The 11,689-nt window shown below is 42.7% G+C and overlaps 2 protein-coding genes and 1 long non-coding RNA gene across 12 annotated transcripts; 1 reads left to right on the plus strand and 2 right to left on the minus strand.

The window, feature by feature from the left end:
• The first annotated feature begins 230 nt into the window (after positions 1 to 230).
• Positions 231 to 7,365, plus strand: METTL23 (methyltransferase 23, arginine). Of its 3 annotated transcripts, none has more exons than XM_081898055.1 (5): positions 231 to 937; positions 3,716 to 3,820; positions 4,533 to 4,770; positions 6,809 to 6,893; positions 7,130 to 7,365. In XM_081898055.1, exons 1-5 carry the CDS (start codon positions 932 to 934, stop codon positions 7,311 to 7,313), a joined length of 618 nt encoding a protein of 205 aa, XP_081754181.1. In that variant the 5' UTR covers positions 231 to 931; the 3' UTR covers positions 7,314 to 7,365. The 3 variants fall into 3 exon arrangements, with proteins under 3 accessions (XP_081754181.1, XP_081754180.1, XP_081754179.1); XM_081898054.1 differs by lacking the exon at positions 231 to 937 and adding an exon at positions 1,219 to 1,376; XM_081898053.1 differs by lacking the exon at positions 231 to 937 and adding an exon at positions 1,383 to 1,571.
• On the minus strand, positions 6,057 to 6,810 carry LOC309362520. The gene is made up of 2 exons (XR_014164998.1): positions 6,280 to 6,810; positions 6,057 to 6,233 (listed from the first exon to the last, which is right to left on the minus strand). It is a non-coding gene; the product is annotated as an uncharacterized lncRNA (long non-coding RNA).
• Positions 7,366 to 8,116: 751 nt separating the features above from the next.
• On the minus strand, positions 8,117 to 11,405 carry SRSF2 (serine and arginine rich splicing factor 2). Of its 8 annotated transcripts, none has more exons than XR_014164972.1 (4): positions 10,771 to 11,405; positions 10,089 to 10,399; positions 9,689 to 9,792; positions 8,117 to 9,129 (listed from the first exon to the last, which is right to left on the minus strand). XR_014164972.1 is itself a non-coding variant. In XM_081898058.1 (3 exons), exons 1-2 carry the CDS (start codon positions 11,130 to 11,132, stop codon positions 10,096 to 10,098), a joined length of 666 nt encoding a protein of 221 aa, XP_081754184.1. In that variant the 5' UTR covers positions 11,133 to 11,405; the 3' UTR covers positions 8,117 to 9,792; positions 10,089 to 10,095. The 8 variants fall into 8 exon arrangements, 3 of the variants coding, with proteins under 3 accessions (XP_081754184.1, XP_081754183.1, XP_081754182.1); XR_014164973.1 differs by having other exon boundaries at positions 8,117 to 8,552; positions 9,017 to 9,129; positions 9,689 to 10,399; XR_014164976.1 differs by lacking the exon at positions 9,689 to 9,792 and having other exon boundaries at positions 8,117 to 8,552; positions 9,017 to 9,129; positions 10,771 to 11,404.
• Between the last annotated feature and the right edge of the window lie 284 nt (positions 11,406 to 11,689).

The following is an 11,689-nucleotide window of genomic DNA, read 5'->3' on the forward strand; positions in this document are numbered from 1 at the left end:
CAGGCAGCGCCGATTGGATGACCCTGGCAGCGGAAAGAGGGCGCCGAGAGGGAAGGATTGGAGGAGGGCGGAGGAAGCGGCGCCGCCTCCGCCGCCATCTTGAGAAGACAGTCGCCCGCCTTCAAGGGGATGCGTCGCCGCATTGAAATGGGCAAAAGTTGTGGCAGGTTCTTGCCGTTGTTGTTGTATTTTATTATTAAAAACAACAACAACGGGAACTTCACTGCTGTTTAGGGAGGAATGGTGCATAAGATCTGACTGGCTGGCTGGCGTGGGTCAGAAAGCCCATTCCCAATGTCAGTCTGGATTGTAAGAGAGGAGAGGCTGAAAGAAGAGAAACAATCACACAGGCATGTGGCACCGTGAAGACCTAATTCTAACGCATAAGGTTTCGTGGGCTCGAGATTCCTCAGATGCACCGTGAAGCGGCATTGAGGTCATGAAAGCTTTTGCCCCAATGCATGTGTTCATAAGGAGACACACACAACTCTTTGGGTGGTATTCAACTCAGGGTAGACCCACTGAAATGCAAGAACAATTTAATTTCAAGTTAATTTCAATAGGTGTACTCTGAGTAGAAGTTCGTTGAATCCCACCCTTCGTTTTTGCTACACGACAGTTACCCCTTCCAGCAAAGAAAGAGACGCATTAAAGGCTGCAACCATCGCTCGAGGAGATGGTTAAACAATGCATGTTGAATCATACTTAAAGTCAGTGGCTCAGTTCCAGCAAGTGTGCAAACGATTGCAGCAATTTATGGACAAAGCATGCGGGATATGCTCCGGCAGTGGAAGGTGCTTTATATTTCTTGGAAACAACATGTTGCATTCCTTATTTGCTAACAACCCATAGACATTTCCGGACTTTGCGCAGGGATGAGGACCACGTCGCAACGTGGGTCTGATCACAGGTGCCCGATATCGTGCACCGGATGGAAGTAGGTCCCACGGAAGTTCTTTAAAAAGAACCAAGAACTAAAAACTTCCATGCATCGAAGTGGGCTCTGATCCACGAAAGCTCCTGGCCATTATCAGCTGCTCTTCGCTGTGTGTTGGTTCAGGTGTTCTGTCCCCGCATTTCACCTCATCAGATTATTATTTTATTTTATTAACTCCGGAGTAGTAATGCATTCATTGAACCAACAGGGGTACTCCAGGGGAACGCCTGAGAAGCACATCCTGCCGAACCATGAAGACTTGAGTAAAACAAAAATCAAAAGGCGAGGGACCTCTGCTGCAGCACAAACTCCATCAACCCGCCTGCTGCTTTTCCTAATCCCACCCTCCTCGTAACTAGCTGCGATAGGGTGCTTGGCCGGAAGACGCCTTTAACGTTCTTGACTGCGAATGGTCCACTTAGACATCAGTCGAAAGCGAGTAAGATACAGCCAAAGCTCAGGAAGCACCTCATGGTTGTCTGTCTATGTATCGGGAGCTTTCCTTCTTGCGGGGAAAAGGGTTCCCATGTGCGAGCCGGAATGCAAATTCAGTGTGAGGGAGTACAGGTTTGCAGGAGAGCATCAGGAGGAGGAGGAAGAAGAAAGAGATCAGCTAGTGGTGCTTATTCCTGAGGTGCTGATCCATTATCATTTTTTAAATGCGTATTTGCAGGAAGCAGAATTTGGAACTGCGCAATTTAAAGCAGAAGAAATATGGGGCAGGAGATACATATATAGAAATATATGTATCAAATGGGTCTGCATTTACTAGTAAATTGCTCAGGAATCATTTGGTGTTGCTTGCCACTTAGAGACATTTTAATGAAAGCTGCTTAATTTATTTTGATAGGCAAAATCAACTAAGTTGTTTAGATGTTAACTCCTAGGAGAAAACTAAGAGCAATTTTATAGGATTTTAAAAATATTATTTTGGGGGGATAAGCTTTGTTTTAAAATAAAACGAATTGTGAAGATGAAAAGGTAGCCTTGTTATTTTAGTCCCACCCTGCAAAGGTTTGGCAGGGCATTCTGTTGCAAAAGAAAAGTAATGCTTCTTTTCAAATCTGTTGACGAGGAGGTAACAATGACAACATTTCATCTTAGTTCAGGACTATTTAAATTTCAAGTATTGATCTGAAAGTGGAAACCACTTAGGTTGCAATCTTGTGCCCACTTAAAGGTAAAGGTACCCCTGCCCATACGGGCCAGTCATGTCCGACTCTGGGGTTGCGCACCCATCTCGCTTAAGAGGCCGGGGGCCAGCGCTGTCCGGAGACACTTCCGGGTCACGTGGCCAGCGTGACAAGCTGCATCTGGCGAGCCAGCGCAGCACACAGAAACACCATTTACCTTCCCGCTAGTAAGCGGTCCCTATTTATCTACTTGCACCCGGGGGTGCTTTCGAACTGCTAGGTTGGCAGGCGCTGGCACAAGTGCTGCGTCCCTTGTGCCCACTTACATGGGCATAAATCCCATTGAACTAAATGGATCATTCTTCTGAGTAGAGATGTACAAGACTGCACTGTTAGTCCATTATGCTGATTTTCCCCTTTAGCATTCATCAGTAGCTGGAAATCTGATGGCTCTTCCATTATGTTCCTGTGATCCATTGGCACAATTTGTTCCATTATTTGTGAATCACTGGAGTAAGGTACAGGTGATCATTTTGTAGGACAAATCAATGAATTCAGGAAAATTTTTCCGTCTCTTTTGTATCTCAAGCTTCTATTTGCTCTGCAGATCTTTGCCACTTCTACTCTCTCACAACTAAAAAATCACAGCATATCTGCACTGTCTCGACCATTTGCACATGTTTAATGTTTGGTTCATGCCTCAGTGATGTGCCAGACTGGGTCAAAACTTCAGCAGCTTGCATTTATGTTTTTTAAAATAGTAGGAAGAGTACAGTATGTGTGTTTGTGTATTTGTCCTTTATGCACAAGTGCTTTATAGGTAATTTGACTTCTTATCTATATGTGTTAATTTAGCAAATACAACGTATGGTTGACAAAGCTTCCATAACACATCTTTTCTTTTTTTGACATTGGCTATAACCAGTGCTTTCTTTCTGGGGGGATGCATACCCCTAAATATTTTGTGAATCTTTGTGCTTTTGTCTATTTACTGTACTGTATTTATTTCCTTCGATTTAAACTATAAAATGGTGATTTTCTTGGGTCAAAATGAGAGTACCCCTAAACAATTTTTTTTAGAAAAAAGCACTGATTATAACTATGATAAAGTTACAAGAGTTCACATTACTGGTGGAATAATAGTGGCAACACTGACATTCTTTAAAATGTGCAAATGTTCAATGCTGCTGCTAGCCTCATTTAAGATTGTAACAGCACTTTAGATTACATAGACTCTAATAAATCCTGGAGTCATTCCACATGGTAGCATGGTAGTGTTGCTTGGCCATCTAAATAAAAGTTAACGGTCTCAGTTGTTGTGTTACATATGTGGTTATAATTGGTTATGCTGGCAACCAGCAACCATCATTTTGCTTCACTGGCACTGTATAGCTGATCAATGACAGCAACTCCTTTTATGGACACCCAGCAGGAAAAAACAATTGTCTTCTGCAAAACAAACATGATTCCCCTTTGACGTATTACACAATTGCAATTGCAGCTCTCTGTCAGTATGTGGTTTCTAATGAAAAATCCCATTACAAAAAGGAAAACTGATGAAAACTTAAAATGCACTTGTATCATGTTTCTTTAAAAAAATGTTTCTGGATCAACCATGTTTCACAGCAAGATGTCCTTTTTTCAGGTCCTTGATCCCCAATATGGCATGTACGTTTGGCCCTGTGCAGTGGTTCTGGCCCAATATGTGTGGTTTCATAGAAGACTAGTCTGCGGCAAGAGAATTTTGGAGGTAAAGCATCGTAATCATTTTATTATCATCTTCATTATAAAATTTACCTGCCCTTTGCCAGCAGGTCTCAGTGCGGCTTACAATTAAAAAGTGAAAACAGATTAGTCACAGGAATAGGGTAGGCCCTGAAAACACACATCGAAACGCAACACCTTGGATTATAGGTTTATAGTATGAAATTATCATTTTAAAATAAAGTAAAACTATGTTTTTAAAACATGGGTGTGACCCTTCAGATGTTATCTAGCTTTCTGCAACAGAGAGGGCTTTGACAGGATCAACTCTATCCACTGGAAAATCCTCTATAGTATTCAGGAATCCCTAGTTCCATAAATCTCTGGGACATGGACCATATCAATCGGGTAGCAGACCATGGAACTATTATACCTACTTTCCCATTCAAGCTTTCCTGCTAAAAAAACTGCAACAAGCAAATGTAGACCAGACCACAACTGTTGACAGTTCATTTTTGAAGGAAACACTTAATCAAAGATTAAATTACTTTCTAGAATGGTTCTAAGTAGAAAAAGACCTTAGAAATCGGATTGTGCAATGAAAGAGGCTTCTGGTGAGTAAACTGCTGGTATGTTTTCATTTGTGTCATTTAGCAGTTAACAATGATCATGAGGAAAAAACACACCCACGCTGTACTAAAGTTCTGAACTCCTTACACATGTATTTGGTGTTAAAAATAGGTTTTTACTCTGTTTAGATTGGAGCAGGTGTGAGTCTTCCTGGGATAGTGGCAGCAAAATGCGGAGCAGAAATTATATTGTCAGATAACGCAGAATCCCCTCAGTGTTTGGACAACTGTCGAAGAAGCTGCCAGATGAATAACCTCTCAGGAGTATATGTCATAGGACTCACCTGGGGTCATGTATCACCCAGTCTATTGGCCTTACCTCCAGTGGACATTATTTTGGCATCCGACGTTTTTTTCGAACCAGAAGGTAACTCTACTGCTGTGCATGTTCTGAGCATCCGTGTGAAGATAGCATAGCATAGAATTTGACACCAAATTAAATTGGTGAATGGTGGCTACAAAAACCTGAGTAGTTCCTCAGCTCTTATTGGCCACTCCTGTCTGCCATGTGTGTTATTGGTGAAGAAAGTATTATTCCCCTTGATATATATATATATATATATATATATATATATATATATATATGAATGAAATTAAAAAGAATAAAAAAGGATATTCCTTCCTGCTTAAAGGTCCAGGTGTCATTCTTAGAATATTTGCGAATTAAGTATTTGACATGAACTTTTACTTGGTCTCCAGTATATTGAAATTCCTAAAACTATCATCAAAACACAAAGTGTGGGAGCTCTGCAATGACAGAAATGGTAAATCATTGATTTGAGGCACTGCAAGAGTATACTAGGATAGAGCAACTTTGAAAGTAAATGGGAGTTTTTCTTAAATTACTGACTCATGGAAATCTAGCAAAGTAGCAAATATTTGCTTTTCGTTTATATATCAGACTAAGTATCATTGGTCAATTATATGTAAATGAATTCATTTTCTTATATTCCAGTCTTCTTTCCAACAAGAGCAGACTGGCCAACATGTCCACAAAAAATATGAAGCTGTTCTGGACCATTACTCATCTTGGTCAGCATTTTCTATTGCTAAAGGTCTATGTGAAAAAAACTTGGTCCTACACTTTTTTTTGGATGTAGTTTTGATGAGGGCCAGATTCTTAAGCAGGCTAAGAATGCCATGACCTGGGGGCCACTATTTTCATAATGCTGTGATGGTTTTAAAAATACAGGTATTGAACAGCAACAAAAATCCCTTCAAGCTGGAAGCACGTCAGAAATGAAAACTGTAGTTACAATTTTTTTTTGCAACTTGTAGAAAAGAAAGTCCATCAAGACTGTTAGCAAAATAGTAAAAACAAAGTTTGAGAACCACTAGTCTATAGGGCTGGAGAACATGTGGTCCTTCAGATGTTGTTGGGACTTTTAAGTCTCATCAGCTTGGCTGTGAGGATTTGTAATCTATCTCGACCTGCTGTGGATATCATGTAGTGAACTTTTCAAACTCTTCTCGTTACCCAAGGTATTTTAATGAAGCCAAATCCCAGGACACCTGTCTGTGAAGTGTCTACTCCACCATCAAGCCATGGCTTGATGAACTATAATATGAATAGTGTTGATTCAATTGTTTAAGTGATAGCACAATGAACTGGGCACCTGACACAAATAGGACAGCAACACACCTTCCTCACTCTTTTATGTGCTTGTAATCATTTAATTTTTACTATCTTAGGAGCTGCAAATAACCATTATCATGGCAGCATGGGAACATACACTGTGGCCTTTTATCGGCATGTGGTAGATATTCCACCTGCGCTTTCTTCAAAAAATTAGTCCAGACCAGTGAAGGCTATGTAAAACTACCTGATATCTCTCTCTCACACACCCACACCCGTGTGTGTGTGTGAACAGTGTACAGTAATATTCTTCTGCCCTTGTCACATGGGAAGTTTCTTTTGAAATGGGAATCAGATACAATGGTTGTACTTTTATTCAGCTGGATAAATAATATAGTTGCAAGGGTGGGGAACCTTTGGTTCCCCAACTCCCATTAGCCCAAGCCAGCATAGCCATGGGCCAAGGATGCGGTTGGCAGTCTCATTCACTACCCATTCTGTAGAAACTTGGGTCAAGATCTGAAAAACAGACAGAACTTATGTGCAAAACTGGATGAAAGCCCCACACACTCTAAAAGAACAAAGCCTATATGAAGAGGCTTTTTAGAATAGATGTTACTACAACTTATACTTCTGATAACAGTATTTATGCCATTGTACAGCAAAATACAGTGCAAATAATTTACAAACTTCTACACATTTATATCCCTTCTCCAACATGGAATAAATGGCAGCTTAGGTTTTTAAAGACCAAAGTAAAAAAGGCACAAAAGTAAAATGCCACCACTTTTACAGTATTATTGCATTAAATACTTTCGTTATTTCATAGACTTTGAAGATGTTATAAGTACAGTGCACTACCTAATGGAAAAGAATCCGCATGCTCAGTTCTGGACCACACATCAAATCAGGAGGTATGCTGTATTTGTATTGGTATTTTGTTTCAAGCATTTTCACAGGGCATACTGATGGACCCTGGTCTAAAATGTGCACACTATTAGTTTATTACCATTTTTGTATTTTTACAAGGTGTTCTGTGACTTGTAACCTTGAAGTGTTACTGAGGAGCCAGTTTTAAAATACGTTGGCGATTACACAAGCCTAGGTATTGAATGATAAAGATTCAAGTGCTGACTGGTGTTTCTTTCAGTGCTGACTGGACTATTGAAGGACTGCTTCACAAATGGGAAATGGAAAGCAGCTCTGTGCCCTTGCAATCCTTTGAGGGCAACAAGGAACAACTGGCAGGTTCTACTCTTCCGGGGAGACATACTATTGAAATGCTGATCCTCACAACAAATAAAGCAACCAAGTCAGATCCTGTTACTGTTTAAAAGAGAGGTTTGCTTTGATGTGTTTTAAAATAAAAGTTATTTACCTCTAACACATTTGTGTTGGATATACTAGCAAGCTGTACATTCAAGCCAGTTTACAATAGATGCTGTTCTAACAGGCATGGCCAAATGTGGCCCTCCAGATGTTTTGGGACTACCATTCCCATCATCCCTGACCACTTGTCCTGTTAGCTAGGGATGATGTGAGTTGTAGTCCCAAAACAGCTGGAGGGCCAAATTTGGCCATGCCTATCCTATTGGTTCCTCTTTAGCCTGCCTTTTCATCTTCCCCTTCAAGGCCAACACATCTTGCTCCTCCATGCCTGCTCTTAAGTAAATGGAGTTATGTGGCACCATGAGGTGGTGCTTTTCCTTGCATTTCAAGGGATCCTAGTCTTCTTCCCCCGACATTAAGCAGTGAAGTAGCAGTTGCCCCCCAACATAGCTGTCAATGTACACAGCATGTTTATTAAAAGTTTTAGTGCAGCCATTCTCACATTAAGATAGCATATTCTGCTTAGTCAGTTTAGTTTCCTACTTCATGTATCCACTACCCAGAAAAACACCTCCAATGACTTATGTGCAATATTCCCATCTGTGTGCTCTACTATATAGTGTGTACTGTAGAGGTACATTATTGACACCTATCCTGCAAATCTGGAACAATTCATACACATTTCAAAGGAAAAGTACTCCAAATGTGATTTGTTATATATAAATGAAGGTTAATACACATTAGCTACTGTTCTGAAATAGGATGACAGATTTTGTTCGCTTCTAACATACAAAGCAGAGTCAGGATATAAGAGTTCAAAAAACTGAACACCAAGTAAGTGTTTTATTAAACTACAGACACAGTGGTTATAGTATAGAATGTTGTAAGAGATACTCCATATCAGAACTTACAGAGGAATGAATCAAATGCTTTTAACATTACATTTGTTTATATCCAAGTTCACATATGTAGATGGTCTAATTTACCATTCTGGAAAAAAATAAGGTGTGTTTACCACCAGCTAGATGTGCTCACTGTATGCTCCGTTATTTTTATGCAAGGCCCGGGTGACTGGAAGTGCAGTTGTCAGGCAATTATAATTAACTGGACAGCCATTTGTTTCTGCACGACAAGGCATCGTTACAGGAGCAATCAGGAGAAAACAGGAAACAGCCAAGCACTCTGCACTGCAACACGCCACCTTAACAGCTAACCAGCATTACTCAACTGCTACACAACTGCGCCTAGTGCACAAAAATACATAAGAGAAGAGATTAGAATTTTGTCTGATAAAAACAAATTGTTCAAAATAATTGTCAGCTGTAAAGTTTAACGTTTGACTTGTAGATACTATTTCAACGAAGTATTTGCAAATGCATTTGAATTAAAAATTTCAGAATTTGAGACTAAAGGCAAAAATTGAGCATGTGGACAGCATTAAGCTATTCAGCATATCACAGCTGCATAGATCTTTAATAAACTTGAGGAAGCAAGTTAGTTATCACTTTTATTTGCAAAATCAGCACTACATGAACAAAAATGAAAATTTTACCTCACATATCCAAGCCAATAATGAAATCTGTAGTCGTTCACTTCACTAAATTACAAGAAATTTGAATAATAGCAACAAAATGGCACATAAATGTAAAAGTCTGCCATTTGAGGCTCAAAAGTAAAGTAAAAGTTAGACAAAGTGTTACAAAATAACCTTTTCAACAGCTGGTTGGTTGTGCCGGGATCTCTCCAATGGACTGGCGATTCTAACGATCGTACTTCCTCCAGGGCTTCCTTTATGTAGGTTTCTCATGTTTTTGACGGTATCTAGGTTTGAAAAAGGTATAGTTCAGCAAGGTACCCCTTTGTATGTCCTCCATATTTTATGGATGCTCTCAGATTCCTAGTAATACTGGCCTTGTCTCACTGTTTTAGAAATGTGCAATGCCCACCTCCCACCATGATACTGGATACTAATGTAGACAGCATGAGAATTTTTTGATACTGTTGAATCTCCATTATTGATGTTACATAGTGTCTAAGATCGAACTACCCTTAACCTGAATCCAGCCCAATTCACATTAGGCATCAGTTCTTATTCAAAACCTTGAAGAATCATTAAATAGTTGTGTAACTTAACAATTCTAGGCCCACTTCCGTTGAAAAAACAGGACCAAACAATTTGAGGGAGGTTAAAGACACACTATCCATTTTCCCCACCCTACATATCCTTAGAAGCCCACAATCGTACTTTAGATAACTGATTTCCATTAGCTCTTGCAATTCACCTTCCACTTTTAAAAATATTGGATGCCGTTCAGCATTGTAAACACAGGACTGATTGGTCATTAACAGGATAGTGTATCTTTAACATTTAAAGACAAACCTGCTCCAATACACGCCCACAGAAACTGGTCCCTGGAGGATCAGCCAAATCAGTTAAAATCTGCAATACTGGCCAATATTCTTTAAGCAAACAGGAGACCGCAGCTTTAAAGGGGAAAATGCAGATGTTGGGTAAGAACAGTAAGAAATAGTCATTTCAGAAATAGGTTGCGTCTCAAACAATAGATATTAAAAAGCAAGCTATTAATTGCAACAAAACACAAATATAGTCTCTGTAAAAAATTGCATTTTATTTTATTAGCCATAAGCTAAAATGCCCTCCTCAGAAACGAACATGCCCCATTAGGATTTACTTACGCTAGAATCCTGTCTCAAGACCCAATACCCACTAGAGTGCTACAATACAGCATGCAAATACAGTAGGCCGCCAGACACGTTACCATATTCTTAAGATGACACAGCTCCTTCTTCTTCGGGAGACTTAGGAGGGCTCTTAGAACGGGACCTCGACTTCGATTCCCTCTTTGAAACAGGCGGGGGGCTTCTTGATCTGGACCTGGACCTCGATCGGGAGCGAGATCTGGAGGCAGAAGAGGACTTGGACTTCGATCTCCTGGCAGACCTGGACTTGGAAGTGGAACGAGACCGGGATCGTGTGCGGGATCTGGACTTGGAGCGGCTGTAGCGCGATCTGCTTCGGGACCTGGAGCGGCTCCTGCTTCGGGACCGGCTGCGACGACGTCTTCTAGGACTGCGGAGAGCGGGCGGGTTAGAGGAAGGATTGAGAAGGGAGAAAAAAGGGCGGATTGAATAACGGCTAGAAACTCACAATGCTATTTCCCGGCCAGATCTCGTTTATGACGCCTAAAGGGGAAAACTCCGCGCCGCCCATTCGATCCCTCGCCCTCGGGGATCACGTGGCCCAGCTCTTTTCCCGCCGACCTGAGCCAAAGCGATCCGCAAAGAACACAGGCATTTCGTTTGCCACCTCAAGTTACTCGCAACAATCACTCCCTTTACCTTCACACGCCAAAGATCCCACTTTCCATACACCCCTCCACCCGCCCAGCCTTGGCCTCCGAAGCAGCCGCGGGGCCTTCTCTCTCCCCCCCCCCCACTCACCTCCTGCTCCGACGTCCGTAGCCTCCGCTGCCGTACCGGCGCGGAGGGGGCCCCCGGCGGCTGTGGTGGGAATCAGGCGGCCGCCCGTAGCGGGCCATCTGGACGCGCAGTTCCCGCCCGTCGAGCACGGCCCCATCCATAGCGTCCATGGCGTCCTCCGCGTCGCGCTTGTCGTGGAAGCGCACGAAGGCGAAGCCGCGGCTCTCTTTGGTGTAGCGGTCGCGGGGGATGTAGACGTCTCCGACGCGGCCGTACTTCTCGAAGACGCGCCGCAGCGTGTCCGGGGAGGTGCGGTAAGTCAGGTTGTCTACCTTCAGCGAGGTCATGCCTTCCACGTCCGGCGGCGGCCGCCCGTAACTCATAGCAGCGGGAGGGGAAAGGGGGGAAAGGGAAGGGAGGAGGGGGTGACGCCGGAGAAGCGGAGCGGTGACGGGGGTGGGGGGGAAGAAGGCGCGTGACGAGAGGGCTGGGAGTGAGGAGTAGCGGCCGAAGGCCTCTTCCGTTGGGGCTGCAGGTGTCGGGACCTGCGGTCGGGTCTCAAGCGCGCGGACAAGGCCTCATTCGCTCACCACCATCTCCGCGCAGCCACGAGCAAATGAGCGAGGTGCCGCCCTTCCCCGAGCACTTAAGCGCCACAAAATGGCCGCCTGTGACCCGGAAGCAAACCGCGAGACCACCCTCCCCCCTCCTACTCCCGGAGCTGGGCCGATTCAAATTAAAAATCCGTTTTCGTTTTCTCAACCGAAAAAGTCATTGAAACGCGCTGGCGGTGCAACTGGGCCGTCAAGGGAGATACTGTAAACTTAATTACAGGGTTTTGGACGCTCAGGCGCCGTTAGGTTTGAAACCCCGGAAGAGATTACACACACACGTATTATACATAAATGTCTGTTCCTGAGGACTATGCAATGTTTTTAAA

This window comes from Podarcis melisellensis, assembly GCF_964234715.1.
Source record: "Podarcis melisellensis genome assembly, chromosome: 2".
Taxonomy (NCBI): domain Eukaryota; kingdom Metazoa; phylum Chordata; class Lepidosauria; order Squamata; family Lacertidae; genus Podarcis; species Podarcis melisellensis.

Bases quoted from the DNA above. Each gene is read 5' to 3' on its own strand.
- SRSF2 (XM_081898058.1), bottom strand. From the start codon at position 11,132: ATGAGTTACGGGCGGCCGCCGCCGGACGTGGAAGGCATGACCTCGCTG. The intron at 10,400-10,770 runs GTGAGTGGGGGG...CGCTCTCCGCAG, and splicing joins TACGGACGTCGGAGCAGGAG to TCCTAGAAGACGTCGTCGCA.
- METTL23 (XM_081898053.1), top strand. From the start codon at position 1,464: ATGTGCGAGCCGGAATGCAAATTCAGTGTGAGGGAGTACAGGTTTGCA. The intron at 3,821-4,532 runs GTAAAGCATCGT...TACTCTGTTTAG, and splicing joins GCGGCAAGAGAATTTTGGAG to ATTGGAGCAGGTGTGAGTCT. The intron at 6,894-7,129 runs GTATGCTGTATT...TGTTTCTTTCAG, and splicing joins ACCACACATCAAATCAGGAG to TGCTGACTGGACTATTGAAG.